The sequence below is a fragment of the Melitaea cinxia genome, chromosome 28, assembly GCF_905220565.1.
Source record: "Melitaea cinxia chromosome 28, ilMelCinx1.1, whole genome shotgun sequence".
In the NCBI taxonomy this organism is placed as follows: domain Eukaryota; kingdom Metazoa; phylum Arthropoda; class Insecta; order Lepidoptera; family Nymphalidae; genus Melitaea; species Melitaea cinxia.
In genome coordinates, this window is record NC_059421.1 from 3,605,149 (window position 1) to 3,625,276 (window position 20,128).

Here is a 20,128-nt window from a genome sequence, read left to right on the forward strand (position 1 = left end):
AGTTTCGTTTAATTCTAGTAGTTTAAGACTATGTAACAGATGGTTTGGGATAACACCTGTCGTGGAAAGAGCTATTGGGATTATGTATACTTTATTTTGGTTCCAAATTCTAGCTACTTCCTCCTTTAGTTCAGTATATTTGTTGATTTTTTCAGAAATTGTTTTTTGTAGGTTATGAGTGTTGGGAACAGCAATATCTATCAGATAGGTTATTTTATTTAATTTATCTTGGAGCGTTATATCCGGTCTATTGTAGTGGATGGTTCTGTCTGTAAGTATTGCGCGATCAAAATAGAGCTTATGTGTGTCGTTTTCTAAGACTGTTTGTGGCTTATATTTGTAATAAGGTGTGTTTGTGTTCTGTATGAGTTTGTGTTTTAGTGCTAACTTTTGGTGAATTATGTTGACTACTTGGTTATGTCTATGTGTGTAATCTGTTTGTGTAAGTGTTGTACATGCCCCGGTAATGTGTTGGATGGTCTCTGGTTGAACGTGGCATTTGCGGCATTTATCGTTTGGTATTGAGGAGTCTTTGATTATGAATTTTCTGTAGTTTTTAGTGTTGACTATTTGATCCTGTATCGCTATTATAAATCCTTCGGTCTCTGGAAATAGGTTTCCTATTTTAAGCCATTTGTTTGAGGCTGCGGTGTTTATGTGGGGTTGTTCTAGATCGTGAGGATGGCGGCCGTGTAATACTTTTCGTTTCCAGCTATCTAGTTTTTGTGTTTGAGTTTGTAAAATTTTCTTTTTAATATATACAACAAAAAAAAAAAAAACAAAACCGTAGGAAAAATAATTACCTTTCACGTTTCCAGCTTTATTACTTGTAGAAATAATTTTCAGAGGTTTTGTGTAACTTCAGTTGAAGATATACTTTATTTCACAGGTTTTTCGGTATATTTTACAACGAATTAACGATTAATTTCATATTTATGAATTAATTAACTATTTTGAACTGTAACTGGTTTAACAAAATTAATAACTTTTCATCAAATAATACATTTATCATACAATAAAATTCTTTTTTGTGAAATTGTAAGTCACAAATTAAAAAAAAATGCTAATTTAATTTCATTATGATTTTATTAATTGAATAAATAAAAATATTCTTTTTTAATAAAACACTTTTTTCGGATTTTATCGCGGTTTATTGTTAACTTTTGATTCCCGACGTTTCGGATACTTTACAGCAACCATGGTCACGGGAGGACTGAGGTGTCAGACGTCCCAACGTTACAAAGTTATTCGAAACTACCCGACATACATCAATATCTTATATAGTCCTATCTACGCAGAATGTGCTAATTGAGTCTTTAATCTGTGGTGAATTATGCTTGGTTTTTGATTTAATTATATTAATAATGGGGTCCCAAGCAGGTGGTAATTGCCAGCCATCTTCTCTATTGAAATTTGGATGTTTTTTAATTTCAATAGCCTCACGGATCATCCTTGGTTGGAATCGGTGTTCTTTTGCGAGGATCTGTGGTTTATCGAATCTAATATAATGGCTAGCTGTGTCTAGACTGTGTTCACAGATTGCAGACTTAGTATAGCGACGATGTTTTAAGTCAGCTATATGTTCCTTAACGCGAGTTTTGATCGATCGTTTTGTTTGTCCTATATAAGAGAGACCACAGTCACAATCAAGCTTGTATACTCCTGCATCTTGTAAGGGTATATGACACTTGACAGATGGTAAAAATTGACTTATCGTTTTTGGCGGCTTGAAAAAAGTTTTTGTAGAAGCTCGCTTTAAGATGAAGCCAATCTTGTCAGTGACCCCTTTCATAAAAGGTAGCACAGCAGGTACTCGTTCGACGGTGGCTGGTTTCACACGTTCACTGCGATGAGGACGCGGTACCCGAAGCTTGTTGTCTCGCAGTACTTGCTTGACATGTTGAAGTTCGGTCTCCAGGTGTCGCTCATCGCAGATCCCTCGTGCTCTCTGAAACAAAGATTTACCCACGGTAGCTAACTGTGTAGGATGATGGTGTGATTCGCCGTTTAAGTACCTATCCGTATGGGTATGCTTTCTATACACTGTATGGCTTAAGGTATTGTTGGGATTACGGATGACTAATACATCTAAGAAAGCTAAAGATTTATTTGCCTCCAACTCCATTGTGAATTGAATTTTGGAATTTATGGAGTTAAGATGTTGTAAGAATATGGATACTTTATCAGATGGTAATATTGTGAAAGTATCATCTACATACCGTTTGTAGAACCTGGGTGTTATGGGCGAGGTACGCAGAGCAGTTTCCTCGAAGTCCTCCATAAATATGTCGGCAACAACGGGGGATACTGGTGAACCCATCGCTACGCCATCTACTTGCTTGTAGAACTGATTATTCCACAACATGTAGCCAGATGTAAGGCAATGCTTGAGAAGGTCAGCATATTCTATCGGCATGTCATTTTCCTTCAGCTTTCTTGACACAATACTAATGCAATCTTCAACCGGTAAGCATGTAAAGAGTGATTGCACATCAAAACTAACCATAGTTTCATTGTCACTGAGATGTAGATGTTTGATCTCATTAACAAAGTGGTACGAATCCCGTGTATGTGCTCTGGTTTGTCCACGCAGTGGCGAAAGTACATGGGCAACATGTTTAGCCAGTCTGTAGGTTGGTGAGTCGATCTGGCTGACAATTGGACGGAGTGGAGCATCAGCCTTGTGTATTTTTGGCAAACCATACAGCTTAGGTGGTTTTGGACAAGAAGGAATCAAAGATTTGACGTCTAGATTCAACGACTCGGAGTACTTTTTGATTAGATTAGTAGTAATTTTCAAAACCTTGTTAGTTGGATCGGCTTTGATATTTGTGTAAGTGCTTTCATCCGATAATAGTTGTTGAATTTTATCATTGTAATCTGACGTATCCATCACAACCGTTGCATTACCCTTATCCGCACGAAGAACCGTTAATTCACGTCTGTTTCGTAGATTTAATAAGGCTTTTAATTGTTCGCGGGGAAGATTTAGTTTCGGCACAGAACTTCGTCTTAATGCTGACGATATATCTTGTCTGATAGCCTCCGAATCTTCCTTCTTTATATTGTTTTTCGACAGACAGTCTTCAACGTTAGAAATAGGAGGGGTGACCGCCGCGTTAAAGATAGTTTTAACGACATTTGATTTTGATAATTGCATAAAAACTCTGAATAAGCGCGAAATGACAAAATATGATAAATGCAAAAAACGACAAATTTTAAAATTCGATAAGTTAAACAGCAAATCAAATGTCATAAACAACAAATCGAACACCACAGACAATGACAGCTCACGCGCGGTTGTCAATCTGTCAAAATGTCATTTAGATGTAAACACAATAAAAGTTTTGGAAAAGGGATTAAATTTCGCTGTTACACCTCGCAAGATACCCTTCGAAGAAATTATTTGTAACGTTGAAGACTGTCTGTCGAAAAACAATATAAAGAAGGAAGATTCGGAGGCTATCAGACAAGATATATCGTCAGCATTAAGACGAAGTTCTGTGCCGAAACTAAATCTTCCCCGCGAACAATTAAAAGCCTTATTAAATCTACGAAACAGACGTGAATTAACGGTTCTTCGTGCGGATAAGGGTAATGCAACGGTTGTGATGGATACGTCAGATTACAATGATAAAATTCAACAACTATTATCGGATGAAAGCACTTACACAAATATCAAAGCCGATCCAACTAACAAGGTTTTGAAAATTACTACTAATCTAATCAAAAAGTACTCCGAGTCGTTGAATCTAGACGTCAAATCTTTGATTCCTTCTTGTCCAAAACCACCTAAGCTGTATGGTTTGCCAAAAATACACAAGGCTGATGCTCCACTCCGTCCAATTGTCAGCCAGATCGACTCACCAACCTACAGACTGGCTAAACATGTTGCCCATGTACTTTCGCCACTGCGTGGACAAACCAGAGCACATACACGGGATTCGTACCACTTTGTTAATGAGATCAAACATCTACATCTCAGTGACAATGAAACTATGGTTAGTTTTGATGTGCAATCACTCTTTACATGCTTACCGGTTGAAGATTGCATTAGTATTGTGTCAAGAAAGCTGAAGGAAAATGACATGCCGATAGAATATGCTGACCTTCTCAAGCATTGCCTTACATCTGGCTACATGTTGTGGAATAATCAGTTCTACAAGCAAGTAGATGGCGTAGCGATGGGTTCACCAGTATCCCCCGTTGTTGCCGACATATTTATGGAGGACTTCGAGGAAACTGCTCTGCGTACCTCGCCCATAACACCCAGGTTCTACAAACGGTATGTAGATGATACTTTCACAATATTACCATCTGATAAAGTATCCATATTCTTACAACATCTTAACTCCATAAATTCCAAAATTCAATTCACAATGGAGTTGGAGGCAAATAAATCTTTAGCTTTCTTAGATGTATTAGTCATCCGTAATCCCAACAATACCTTAAGCCATACAGTGTATAGAAAGCATACCCATACGGATAGGTACTTAAACGGCGAATCACACCATCATCCTACACAGTTAGCTACCGTGGGTAAATCTTTGTTTCAGAGAGCACGAGGGATCTGCGATGAGCGACACCTGGAGACCGAACTTCAACATGTCAAGCAAGTACTGCGAGACAACAAGCTTCGGGTACCGCGTCCTCATCGCAGTGAACGTGTGAAACCAGCCACCGTCGAACGAGTACCTGCTGTGCTACCTTTTATGAAAGGGGTCACTGACAAGATTGGCTTCATCTTAAAGCGAGCTTCTATAAAAACTTTTTTCAAGCCGCCAAAAACGATAAGTCAATTTTTACCATCTGTCAAGTGTCATATACCCTTACAAGATGCAGGAGTATACAAGCTTGATTGTGACTGTGGTCTCTCTTATATAGGACAAACAAAACGATCGATCAAAACTCGCGTTAAGGAACATATAGCTGACTTAAAACATCGTCGCTATACTAAGTCTGCAATCTGTGAACACAGTCTAGACACAGCTAGCCATTATATTAGATTCGATAAACCACAGATCCTCGCAAAAGAACACCGATTCCAACCAAGGATGATCCGTGAGGCTATTGAAATTAAAAAACATCCAAATTTCAATAGAGAAGATGGCTGGCAATTACCACCTGCTTGGGACCCCATTATTAATATAATTAAATCAAAAACCAAGCATAATTCACCAAAGATTAAAGACTCAATTAGCACATTCTGCGTAGATAGGACTATATAAGATATTGATGTATGTCGGGTAGTTTCGAATAACTTTGTAACGTTGGGACGTCTGACACCTCAGTCCTCCCGTGACCATGGTTGCTGTAAAGTATCCGAAACGTCGGGAATCAAAAGTTAACAATAAACCGCGATAAAATCCGAAAAAAGTGTTTTATTAAATGAGTAAAATTCGCGTAAACATTAGAAAAATATTCTTGTTACAAAGGTAATATAAAAAATGAGTTGTTTATTATTATTATGTTGAGTATTATTATTCTACTGAATGTCACTCCCCCCCCCAATACAAAATAGATACATATATTATAATAACTATGTTGAGTATTATTATTATTATTATTATTATTATTATTATATGATATAATTTATATAATATTATGTGATTTAATAATCTTAAATTGATTTTTTGATGCGATAATTTAAGTCTGTAGTCACTGCATAATATTTGACGTCTTATTTATTATATCAAACAATATTGATTTACTATAAGGATTCTTTGCGTGCATAAATCTGGATGAACAATATGGAACATATTCTTTCATTTAAGATCTAATCGTATTTTTATTAATTTCTACAGAGTAATTACTATTTTTAAGACAACTGGGTTACTCCATTTTAATTTATTTTCATTATCTTAAGTTTTAAGGCAAAGAGGCGTTCAGGGACGCGTATTTCATTGCTTTAATGTTTTCTCTTAATTTTTGATGAACAAAATAAAGGACCAATTTTTTATAATCAGGGTATTCTTTGTTTTGTTCTATTGTTTTGTTTTATAATTTTGTAAAATACAATAAAAACTGTAATACACAAAGCGTCTCGTCTATGCTATGTATTAATTAAAAAAAAAGAAACATAAACGTAATGTTATATCTATACTACGCTAGTTTCAGTATAACAACTGAATAATTGTGTTTGCTAGCAAACGAAAAAAACCGACTTCAATTACATCGACAACTAATACAATGTAGATAGACGAAAAAAAAAACATTAATAAACGCACTATTCGCCACTAGGATTTTCGAAAGTTCCCCTCGAATTCTTTGGGATGCCATCATCAGATCCTGGTTTCCTTATCACGGTACCGCCCTTGGGATATCTCCTTTCCAACAAAATCGGTTCATAAATAACGAAGTTATCCGCGAACATACATAAAAAAATATATAGGTACGGTCGAATGAAGTAACCTCCTCCTTTTTGAAGTCGGTTAAAAAGACAAGTAAACGTAGATTTTCAAACATCAAGACTCTTATAAAGTAGTGGCGATGAAAAACATTGACAGTAAAATGTGTACAAACTCCCGGTTGTACGGATACGAGGCTTTTGCTTTTGCATTACACCGAAAATACGAAAGTTTTATTAATGTCTGTAATATTTTAAGATTTTCTAGCAATGAGAAAAAAATCTTTGAATAATAAGCAATTTTTTTAAACATTCTAAACGGCATTTTCAAAGCTTCGTTTGTAGGAACGTTTTCAATTCCATTTTGCTTGTCGACGAAACTTTTCAAAGCATAATTTATGATATATCTAGGTAGTAATAAAATAAATTTTTTATTCATTTTAACAATTTATTTCTGTGTATCAAATTGTGAAAATAATATCTACGATTTTATTTTTGTGTTAGTGTGTTACACATTAGGTATTCTAAACATTTTTGAATATCATATCAAAAATTGACCGCTCCAGCGGGGTTCGTACCCGCGTCTCCGACTGACCGTGTCGGCGTTCAAGCCAGTTAAGCGATGGAACGATGTATCGATGCCACGGTTCGCTTAAACCGAATATAAAAATCATCATATCAAAAATTTCGATCTAGTACATATGATATTCAAAAATGTTGTGAAAATAATATAAAAATTAAAAAACCCTACTTATTAGAAATTAATATGCTAACGAATTAGGTGAAGCGGGTTCTGTCGGGAATTAACTGTCTGAGACTGACAGATTTTGTGTCTATAAATTATAAAAAATAATACAATTGTTTTTTTTTTTTAAATCTATAAACTTATGATTTTAGTTCAAAGATATACAATTTTAATGATAATAACGTAATGATAAAACGTTAAATATGGATCATATATACAAAAATAGCTTTAAATTAACAGATAAACATTTCTTCACTATCTGAGATTAACAGATAAACATTTCTTCACTATCTATTCAACTGAGGCCTGGGCACAGCAGGAATTTGCTGCGATGCTCCTGGTGTTGCAGGCGTCTGTCATCATCATCATTACAGCCTATACAGTCCACTGCTGGACATAGGCCTCCACAAGTTTACGCCAAAAATAACGTGAACTCATGTGTTTTGCCCACAGTCACCACGCTAGGCAGGCGGGTTGGTGACCGCAGGGTTGACTTTGTCGCACCGAAGAAGCTGCTGCCCGTTTTCGGCCTGTGTATTTCAAAGCCAGCAGTTGGATGGTTATCCCGCCACCGGTCGGCTTTTTAAGTTCCAAGGTGGTAGCTGTGGAACTGTGTTATCCCTTAGTCGCCTCTTACGACACCCACGGGAAGAGAGGGGGTGGCTATATTCTTTAGTACCGTAGCCACACAGTGCAGGCGTCTGTAAGCTACGGTAATCTCTTACCATCAGGTGAGCCGTGCGCTTGTTGGCCGACCTAGTGATATAAAAAAAAAAAAAAACAAATATGTGTATGTTTGTAGCGGGTGTTTTTATTGGTAGAAGATCCGAACAAACAACAAGTGAATGAAACATAGTTTCTAACAAGTTACCAAAAAGTAAGTAAGTTAATATATTAGATAATATATTAAAAATGGGTTGCCTAAAAAAATATTTCATAAGCGCATGAGTTATGAGTCGAAGTCACAATTTGCATATAAAATAGCTACAAAATCGATGTTTCTGATATATTGCTGTTTGAAAACGTTTACAGTTATTACGATATTTTTATTATCGTTAAACGTTCTGATTACTATTATTTATTGATTCTTGCTCCGAGCTACAACACTGATTCATTTGTTTTCTCTATCTATGATTATTATCTATGCTTTATTTATCTAAGATAAATTAATCTAGAAAGAAAAAAACGACAGTTCTTTAAAAAAATATTCCAAATATTTACTAAAATACATAATATTTGTATATATTTTATAAATATTTATATAATCTTTACTTCATTTTTGTATATTATGTTATATTACCTTCCAAATCCGTTAATTGTTTGTAATTTGAACTTCCAAAAAGTATTTATTAGTTTAATATGAAAATAAGTTTTTTTTTTGTTCGCTTTTATCGTCTTTTGTTTTGTTTTTCCTTTTCTTATTTTCACGATTTAATTTTAAACGGATGGATAGTCATAATTGGCCTTAATTTTTAAATTTCTCGTTTTTTATTACTTTTTCTATACTGTGTCCATCCCTATAAATAAATAAATAATGTATTATGCATTAGAACCAAAACTTGATTCTGTGAAAATAGTTTTTGAACATATCATTAGGCAATGTATTTCATCTAGTCATGACCGGGAAGAAGTATGAAGGATGAATAAAATGTTTTAACTGAGGTAGGGCATAGCAGGAAATCTGCTCAAAATCTGAAGCATCCCGACTGGAGAAGCATCTCGACTTAACAGACGATCACAGCGAAATAATACTGTTATCAAGCAGTATTGTGTTCCTGTAGTGAGTAAGGCAAAACACATGAGTTCACGTTATTTTTGGCGTAAACTTGTGGAGGCCTATGTCCAGCAGTGGACTGTTTAGGCTGTAATGATGAGTGAGTAAGGTGACCAGAATTTCGCGAGTGTAGAGTTGCAAGCGTCTAAAAGCTACGGTAATCGCTTACCATCAGGTGAGCTGTACGCTTGTTTGCCGAATTGTTTCATAACTATATGAAAAAAAAGTACCTATGTGAATATAAAATAACACACTTCGTTAAATCAATTTACCCTGCAATAAATCCTTTGCAAAAAATTGTGTAGAAGATTCGATGTTGGTAGAACTGGACGAGATTTAATTTCGTATAATGTAGGAGACGAGAGAAATTAATAAATAGCGTTGGTTCATGTTACAGCAAGTCTTAAAAAAAAAGAACTCAGAAGTTGTAAGATCATCGCACTTGAGGACATAAATGGATAATTATGGTTTCAGCTTTATGTAAAAATACACATTAATTTTTAATTTATCCAAAAGCAATTTTAGTGATCCTAACTTAAATCCATTTTAATATTATAAATGTGCAAGACGTTGTTTGTTTGTTTGTTCCACTTTCACGGCACAATGGCTTGACTGATTGTCATAAAATTTGACATACATATGGCTTAAGGGGGCTAGAACGGACATAGACTAACTTTCATCCCGGAAAAATCTGTAGTTTCCAGGGGATAGCGAAAAGTCATCACAGGCCCAACAGTAACTTAGGTGACATTTCTAAGGTTGAAAGTCGAAGATCTCACGATTACGACAGCTGAGATTAGAAAGAAAATAATGTTGCGATATTCGTTTGCACACAGACAGTCAAAGAAACACATGAACAACTTTTCGTAATAGACGAATACATATTTTCGTTATGAATAATATCCGCAAGATACAAGCATAACCTATTGTTCTTACAGGTACTAATGACTTTATGATGTACTAAGCAGAGTTCAGAACACAAAGGTCGAATTCGTCAGAAGGCATTATTTTAAGGCGATTATTTTAACAGGAAGCGGAACCCATTAAGGAATTCTAATGAGTTTTCAAAATTGAAACTAACAACGAGAGCTTAGAGATGAAAAATTGATTTTGCTTTTATCGTTAAATTCTTTTCAATTTCATAAAGTTCTGAGTGGGTATTATTATGTCTCTGTCTATCTGTGTATATAATATCACCATTAAAAATAATTTTAATGTTTTTTAAATTCGATTTTTTAGACTATTTGATTACTTTACGTCATAATGATATTGAAATTGTTTTACATTAGAGTAAATAGCAATTGTGCTATGTGTTGATAATCCACTTTGATTTATTTTGGTAACATTTTCACGACTTTTTTTAAATTATACGCATTAATTTAATTTATTTATTTAACATATTTACAAGTTCATTACTTTGTGTGTTGTAAGTAGGATACTTAAACGGTAAAATATATACGACCTCAGATCGCCCGTAATTTATTTTCCCTTTCATTTTCGTTGTAGTCTCTTTATTTTACAATGGATTTCATCCTAATATTTTTTTTTCACTTTTTTTACCGTTTTCAAAGGCTAAAAGCAATGTTCTATTATTATTAACAATAAACAAATGTTATATTTTTATGTTCATATCCATATATACTTATTACCCACATTATATATAATTTTGACTAGCCCGTTGGCGCAGTTTGTAGTGGCTTTCTGTTCCGCGTATTTCTATGTATATTTGTCAAAAAAATATACTTATAATTATAACAGTCGGCTGTTACCTGTACCAAGCATTAAGTTGCTTACCATAGGAACAGACAACCGTGAGTGTATGTAAAATATACTTATAACAGTCGGCTGTTACCTGTACCAAGCATTAAGTTGCTTACCATAGGAACAGACGACCGTGAGTGTATGTTATATGATATTTATTTATTTATAATGTATGAAATAGTTAATGTTTTTGTTATGTTTATGTATGTGTATTTTATTTTATATTATTTTAACAAACTTCTACCAAAAATTATAATTTTAGAATGTTAACTTATGCTTTATATTGTATCTATCTTTATATGTCCTAGGCAAACAGGCAAAGGTGTTTAACACAGACACTTCTTTTCCCCAATTAAAAGTAGTCAAAATACTCACAAATTTCTCGTCGATCCTTAAATAAACTAAAAAAATATATAGCCTGTGGATGTTCATTTTAAATAAAAAAATTACTATCTTACGTAGCATATAGTAATTATTTAGTAGTGTTCTTTTGCGACCACAACCACTGTGATTATTTTTTAACCGAGTTCCAAAAAGAAAGAGGTTCTCAATTCGATTGTATTTTCTTAATGTATGTTACTTCAGAACTTTTGACTGGGTGAAACTATGTTGATAAAAACATTTTTGAGTTTTTCACAATTGAAAGGTGGTGCGTGTCATTTGGTCCCATTCAAATTTATTTGAGATCTTACAACAACTCTTTGAGTTATATCTAATAATACGCTTTTACTTGACTATTTTTTCGTCGCTCACGTTGTATTATACCGAATAACTTTTTACTGGGTGTACTGATTTTGATGATTTTTATTTTGATCGAAAGCTGATCTTTATTCGGTCATTCTCCAATTCGGCGTTCTTTGCCTAATTACCGTGACGTTTTTTATTTTTCACTGATTTGACTTAAAAACATTAAAATATGAAACAAATTAAAAATACGAATTCAATAATTAATTTGGCATGTAACAGTTAATTGTGGTTTTCTAGATAATGAGACTTAAAAAATTTATGAGTACGGTAATTAGAAAATTTTTATATTTAATGTAACGGTAATTAGAAAATATGCTGTGTGGTTACGGCAGTAAGAATATAGCCACTCCCTCTCTTCCCGTGAGTGTCGTAAAAGGCGACTAAGGGATTATACAGTTCCACTACCACCCTGGAACTTGAAAGTGCCGACCGATGGTGGGATAATCATCCAACTACTGGTTTTGAAGTACACAGGCCGAAGACGGGCAGCAGCATCTTAGGTGCAACAAAGCCAGCCCTGCGGTCTCCAACCCGCCTGCCCAGCGTGGTGACTATGGGCAAGACAAGACAAGACACATGAGTTCACGCCACGTTTTTCTTGAAATATATTCTCTCTTGCCAGGACAAATGCGACTGATCTCATCTTGCTCTACAAAAATTTGGACGTCTTGTTTGGTTTTCTCTACAGTAGTCCCTATATTATTATTATGTAAATACTTTGGTTCTATTTCTTTATCATGACTTTGTTTTGGTTTTGGATGTAGCGTGTTTTATATTTCAGTCTTAATGCTTGCTTCCTGTACTTTTCTTTTGCTCTTCTTAGCTCTATTGTTTTGTCTCAAATATGACATTTCTTTAGTTGTTTTCTATACATGCCTTCTAAATAACAATAAGAGTGAGATTTTTTTACGTATCGGTTTCTCGACAGTTATCTTTGAAGATGGTGAAGTTGGTGTGTTGAACACAAGGAAGACGCTCGTTCCGTAATATTCACACTTGTATCTTTATTTTCGGTCAAATGCTCATTATTGATTAATAATAAAATAACATACTTTCAGTAGAAGATGATGACAGGGCACTAGATGGACGCGGCGTTGATGTGGTTAAAGAAGGTTTAAAATTTGGTGTCTTTTTCAAGGGAACTAATTCTTTTTCAAAAGAAGTCGACTGCAGAAAAATTTCGTCTTGCTGATTATCTTATTTTTTTGATTTGGGATTTTCGGGACAATTTTGTACTCTTTTAGTGTACTTTTTAGCACAGCGAATATGATAAATCATTGAGATGTGGTGTGACAGAGTTTCAAGAGGATCTGTTATATTGTTATCAAGCACCTCTATATCTAAGGTCCCTTCTTCCTCGATTGTTTTCAATTTTCCCTTTTCCTTTTGTCTTTTATAGTAAGTTCTGAAATTTTCTCTACTTCTTTTTTGAGTTTTCTTCCGGCTTTTGGTGACATTTCGCAGATAGGCAGTATTTTTTTATTTTTTTTTATTGTACCCTTCTTTCTCCTTTATTTTTTTTTTGATTGCTAATACAAAAAGGGGCATTTTTAATTCGTTCTCGGCGTTGTCGCGCGGCAAGCCTTCTATTTTCTTTAACTTCCTCTTGGTCTTGGTCTTTTTGGGTTTTCCTATCCTATAAATTAAATAATTTGATGAATGGTCAGCATATAATATAGACATATTTACGGACAATGATAATAATAATCTACGAAAACCGCGGTAAACAAGTATTACTTTTTCATACAACGGTAATTATAAACATATGGTAATTGGTATACGGTAATTAGAAAACGATAAATTTTCACAAAAATGTTTAAAACCGACGCAGTATACAAATTCTAGCTTATTACAACGTACGGAGGCCAAAGTACTGTCTCCATTTACATGATCAACTTGGGTCTATCTTAAAAATCTAGTATTAAAATAAGAACAACGGTAATTAGAAAAGTTTTTAACCAAGGCTACGGTAATTATATACTCACGTGCTTCATTGGTGGTACACTAACATGAGAGTCATACAACTGCTGATGGACCTCGGCACACACTGAGGAGACGCGATGCGTACGGTAGTGATGTGCCAAATACTTTTATTTAGGGATGTGCACTCGAGAACAGCAGATGTTACGGTAATTAGAAGTTTCCATTGGACATATGATTACTTCATAATAATTATTTGTAGACTGGTTCTATTGAGTTGATATTTTGTTATGCGATACACGCTGCTTAATATCGTTTAAAACGTTGAATGGATCAAAGTAAATCTATACGCTATAAAAATTACAAGCAAGTTTTAAGATTAAGTTGGTGTGCGGACACGTCACGGTAATTAGAGAATAGAGGTTTTTTGAACATAAGTTAAATTAATTTAGTCTTAATTACTTAAAACAGAAGCCAATATTTTTTTTACAGCTAGGTACGGATGCTATCTAAAATATATAAAAAAGTGCATTATTGAATATGATGATATTACGGTTTAAACAAGCCCGGACACGAAAAATTTGCTAATCGGAGAATGGCCGTATTATGTGTTCATATTTAAATTTCATCTAGATCTGATAACAACTTTTTGAGTAATCTTTGATAACGCGTATTTACTTGACAATTTTTTCGTCTACTTACACTGTATTACGTGTCGATGTAATTGAAGTCGGTTTCTTTTCCGTTTGCGAGCAAACACAACGATTAATCAAACGAGTTAATCTATTTCTGAGAGAACTCTTTCATTGAATTTTCTTTTATATCGACACAGGTGAAGTCACGAAGTAAAAATTTTTAGTTATACCCATTTTCTCAATGTTTTAACATTAACGTCTAAACGCTTAAAATGAAATACTAACGATATCCTCAGCGCAAAATGTTCGCCCTTGAGACTACGTAACTGATTCTCGGTAGCATTTACGATAACGAGAAAATATATTTAGAAACGCTTCACTGATAAAAGGTAATGGTATCGTAAATTATTCTAAGTATAAAATCCGGCTGGATAGTGAATGTACACTGCCGAACCAATAACTACTTATCAACTGTACCGAGAAATGTTATGCTGGGACTTGTATCGCTTCTTTAATCTGTTTAAGTAGAACAAAATTGTTTATATGAAACACTGCGTTTTCAAGTCCCACTTTTTATTTTATTTTTGTATTGTATTTTTAGCGACTGGGACTGGAATGTATCTGCTTTGTAGAAAAAAAATAATGTCCCGATGAGAAGTGTTAGCTCTTCTATATATTTTCCTATTGGTTTTCTTATCCAACAAAATAAATTGATATCCAAAAAAAAATATAGCCACCCCCTCTCTTCCCATGGGTGTCATAAGTGGCGACTAAGAAATTACAAAGTTCCACTACCATCCAACCATCCAACAAAGTTGGATAACCATCCAACTCCTGGCTTTAAAATACACAGGCCGAAGACGGGCAGCGGCGTCTTCGGTGCGACAAAGCCAGCCCTGCGGTCACCAACTAGCCTGTCCAGCGTGGTGACTATGGGTAACACACATGAGATCATTCCATTTTTGGCATGAACTTGTAGAGGCCTATGTCTAGTGGACTGCAGTAGGCTGAAATGATGATGATCAAATGATGATATTTCATCTATATGCTAGTCATGCTAATATTGGTTGGAAAATATTTCATCATTACGGTAAAATGTAATTCATTAAGAACAATTAGTGACAGAAAACCAACATGTATACCAAATGAGAACGATAAAACATAAAAAGCTGTCAAAAAGCAAAAGTTTTACAAATTGTTTCTCATTGGGCACGGATTGTATAATATTATGTAATATTAGCCACATGGCGAGCAGTAAATCAAGGTAAAGGCGGCGCGTATGACAAATGTTACCGATAACGTTTATTGTGACCTGGTACGCGGCTAACTCGCAATAATTGGTTATTAGTATCATTAATTTATAATCGGTAAATGCGCTTAACTGGGGCTTATTTCTATTACAATCTATTGCTGCCAAATATTGGCTACAAAACGTAAGTTATACATTATTTGATTGTTATACATTTATTTGACTATTCTTATCAAATAAATTTAAATATTAATACGTGAAACAAAAACTTTGTACCCCTATTTTTACGAAATTTGCGCGGGCGGAGGCGTATGAAATTTCGCACACTTATAGTTTATATAGATAAAGAGAGCAGAAGACTAATAAATATATATTTTTTAAATTATGCATAAAAAATACATTAAATCAACAAAAAAAAAACAAAAATTACACACTACTGTGTATTTGACACGCACGCATGTATGTAGGGGCTGCCAACTTTTATTAGAAGAAATAGAGTATATCTGATTTCAAAGGAGGTAAATAAAGAGTACGGACTTCCAAAAAAGAGTACCATTTATTTTATATTTTTAAAAAGGTATTTTTTCGTACTTTTTGCAGCACATAACAATTTTTCATGGCTTTTAAAAGAATTGTATGACTCCAAACTCTAAATTTATATAGATCAAGAGCTCATTTTTAATCAATTTCAATGAAGCAAAAAAGAGTATTTCAGTATACTACTATTTTAGAGTACGGTTGGCAACCCTACATGTATGCTCTTTTATTTATAATTAGCTATTAGAAAGTTTTTGACAACAGAACTGTAATTATGTTCACAGTTATAATTTAAATTAATTATGGTTGAATTCCGTACACTGGGCAAACACTAGTATTTATATAATACACGTACCGTATAGTCTGTTCGGGAATTTATTCAATTTTATCTGAAATATTTAGAATTATTAATCACTGTATGTGAATCAACAATCTGCATTATTGCAATCAGCCCATCAAAAAAGAGAAAGCTTCGATCTTTGTTATAAAAGAGTTTATTACAAATTTCTTTTTATTTATAGTTTTATATTTACTATAAAACAACATTTTTTTTTTCAGAAAAATAACTTTTAAATTACTTTAGTACTTAATGCTGTCATATAAATCTTATATTTACAATGTTAAAAACTTTTCTGAAACTGATTACACAATATTTTACTGCACCATAGAAATTACTACAGGATAGAACTTATCGAATATTACTGCATCAATATGTAAACCAACGCAAAGCAATCAAGCAAAGATATCCCTGTAGAATTAAAAAAATCTCCTAGGAATGGGGATTGGGGATTGGGGATGGTCGGCAACGCGCTTGCGATGCTTCTGGTCTTGCAGGCGTCTATAAGCTACGGTAATCGCTCACCATCAGGTGAGTCATACGCTTGTTTGCCGACCTTGTTATATATATATATATATATATATTCGTCGGCTGACATATAATAACTGACTGACTGACTGATTTTAAGAGCTTAACATCGTAACCGTGTCATCTCAGTACAGTACAAAGGATATGCTCTAAATAAACCATTTAATTAGTATGTACGATTTTTATTTTTGTGTTACCCACAATTAGGAATTCTAAACATTTTTGAATATCATATCAAAAATTGACCGCTCCAGCGGGATTCGAACCCGCGTCTTCGACATACCGTGTCGACGCTCTAGCCAATTAAGCTATGGAACGATATACTCGCCAGAGCGAAACTTTTGATATGATGATTTTTACTTTCGGTTTAAGCGAAACCGTGGCGCCGTCTATAGTGAGTTCTTTACAGAGACTCGTAACTATTCAAAGTTTCATATTACAATGAAAATCTTTGACAGGAGACGACACCATGCTATTTTTAATATGTACGATTTTTATTTTTGTGTTACCCACAATTAGGAATTCTAAACATTTTTGAATATCATATCAAAAATTGACCGCTCCAGCGGGATTCGAACCCGCGTCTTCGACATACCGTGTCGACGCTCTAGCCAATTAAGCTATGGAACGATATACTCGCCAGAGCGAAACTTTTGATATGATGATTTTTACTTTCGGTTTAAGCGAACCGTGGCGCCGTCTATAGTGAGTTCTTTACAGAGACTCGTAACTATTCAAAGTTTCATATTACAATGAAAATCTTTGACAGGAGACGACACCATGCTATTTTTAATATGTACGATTTTTATTTTTGTGTTACCCACAATTAGGAATTCTAAACATTTTTGAATATCATATCAAAAATTGACCGCTCCAGCGGGATTCGAACCCGCGTCTTCGACATACCGTGTCGACGCTCTAGCCAATTAAGCTATGGAACGATATACTCGCCAGAGCGAAACTTTTGATATGATGATTTTTACTTTCGGTTTAAGCGAACCGTGGCGCCGTCTATAGTGAGTTCTTTACAGAGACTCGTAACTATTCAAAGTTTCATATTACAATGAAAATCTTTGACAGGAGACGACACCATGCTATTTTTAATATGTACGATTTTTATTTTTGTGTTACCCACAATTAGGAATTCTAAACATTTTTGAATATCATATCAAAAATTGACCGCTCCAGCGGGATTCGAACCCGCGTCTTCGACATACCGTGTCGACGCTCTAGCCAATTAAGCTATGGAACGATATAATATTCAATAAATACGATATAATTTTTGATATGATATTCAAAAATGTTTAGAATTCCTAATTGTGGGTAACACAAAAATAAAAATCGTACATATTAAAAATAGCATGGTGTCGTCTCCTGTCAAAGATTTTCATTGTAATATGAAACTTTGAATAGTTACGAGTCTCTGTAAAGAACTCACTATAGACGGCGCCACGGTTCGCTTAAACCGAAAGTAAAAATCATCATATCAAAAGTTTCGCTCTGGCGAGTATATCGTTCCATAGCTTAATTGGCTAGAGCGTCGACACGGTATGTCGAAGACGCGGGTTCGAATCCCGCTGGAGCGGTCAATTTTTGATATGATATTCAAAAATGTTTAGAATTCCTAATTGTGGGTAACACAAAAATAAAAATCGTACATATTAAAAATAGCATGGTGTCGTCTCCTGTCAAAGATTTTCATTGTAATATGAAACTTTGAATAGTTACGAGTCTCTGTAAAGAACTCACTATAGACGGCGCCACGGTTCGCTTAAACCGAAAGTAAAAATCATCATATCAAAAGTTTCGCTCTGGCGAGTATATCGTTCCATAGCTTAATTGGCTAGAGCGTCGACACGGTATGTCGAAGACGCGGGTTCGAATCCCGCTGGAGCGGTCAATTTTTGATATGATATTCAAAAATGTTTAGAATTCCTAATTGTGGGTAACACAAAAATAAAAATCGTACATATTAAAAATAGCATGGTGTCGTCTCCTGTAAAAGATTTTCATTGTAATATGAAACTTTGAATAGTTACGAGTCTCTGTAAAGAACTCACTATAGACGGCGCCACGGTTCGCTTAAACCGAAAGTAAAAATCATCATATCAAAAGTTTCGCTCTGGCGAGTATATCGTTCCATAGCTTAATTGGCTAGAGCGTCGACACGGTATGTCGAAGACGCGGGTTCGAATCCCGCTGGAGCGGTCAATTTTTGATATGATATTCAAAAACATTTAATTAGTTTTAATACTTTACCTAAATATATCTATATGGATCCCATGGAAGTCAATATTAATCTAATTGCCAGAGAAATCTCATCAAATCCCTCATCCGTAGCTGTAGGAGCAAGTTACCTTATCCTTCAGTGCGACATGTAAAATGAAGCTAGGATATCATGACTACAGGTAACAACATTAAATGATACGAACGGGACAGCGACGTCGAGGATAATAAGGTGGTTTAAGTGAACGCTAACTTGCTTTATGTGGAATTTAATTAAACTAATTACCCAATAGGTTGTGTGTATTTATGTGACACATTGTATACAGTACACTTGTAACTATAACATATCCGTATGTTCAAATTAGTTAGGTTATTTAACATTAAAATGTAAAATAAAATAATGAGATAAGAATGTGTAATAAGCTAAAAACGTATGTAAACTAAACGTGAATAATTAAAACTGTAATAAAAACTCTTTTGACTTGAATTCATCTGCAAGAGGAAGAACATGATTATAATTAGTGAAACAACTTTAAGCTATAATCCGACACGCTGTTACAAAGCCCAAACAGTTCCTAACGAAGATAGTTTTAAATGTCAATACGTCTGTCCCGATTCATGTCTCAGTTGTCACAAACGATGTTTCAAGTTTGTCTGTTAACTGATTTTATTAATTTAACTATTTATTTTCACTGCCTATACAAATAAATAAAATTTGAGTGTTGTTTGTAACATTAAAATAATCGCATTGTACTATATGCATATGGATATATATATACACGGTACATATACCATAAAAATTAAATTAAAAATGAAAAAAACTCCGACTGAGATGCCTTTAAAAAGTTTAAAAATAATTAAAGAAACTCAATCTTAAAGTACCCATGTATGTACGAGTATTAATAATCCTAAAAAAAAATACATCGGCTTGGGGGACCGCTCCTACTTATTTATTACCTACTATTTAATTTTTTGGGTTGTCTGGAAGAAATGGCTAAATAGCCATAAGTCCGCCCATTGTACTTCACAGTCTGTAAATGTTTTTTTTAAATGTGTTTATTGTTTAAAATGTAGTTGTGGTGTACAATAAAGTATAAATAAATAAATAAATAAATAATTTTTCATCACATGCCTACCTAAGTCTTTAACCCGAGCCTTATTATTTGGGCAGACGTCGTTGACGGTCGTATCCAAAACGCAATATTTTGAAGTAATTTTATAAAGGTTTTCTTTTCTTAATTTTATTTTGCTGCTGTGTGGTTACGGCTGTAAAGAATATAACCACCCCCTCTCTACCCGTGGGTGTCGTAAGAGGCGACAAAG

The 20,128-nt window shown here is 34.3% G+C and overlaps 1 protein-coding gene and 1 pseudogene across 1 annotated transcript; one reads left to right on the plus strand and one right to left on the minus strand.

Annotated features, from left to right (window-relative positions):
- Positions 1–1,300: 1,300 nt before the first annotated feature.
- Positions 1,301–2,720, minus strand: LOC123667636 (the record flags this gene model as incomplete). Its single annotated transcript, XM_045601497.1, has 1 exon — positions 1,301–2,720. A coding segment is annotated over exon 1 (1,206 nt), but the record flags the coding sequence as incomplete, so codon positions are not given.
- Positions 2,721–3,943: 1,223 nt separating this feature from the next.
- LOC123667538 overlaps positions 3,944–20,128 on the plus strand; it is a 94,182-nt pseudogene continuing 77,997 nt past the window's right edge.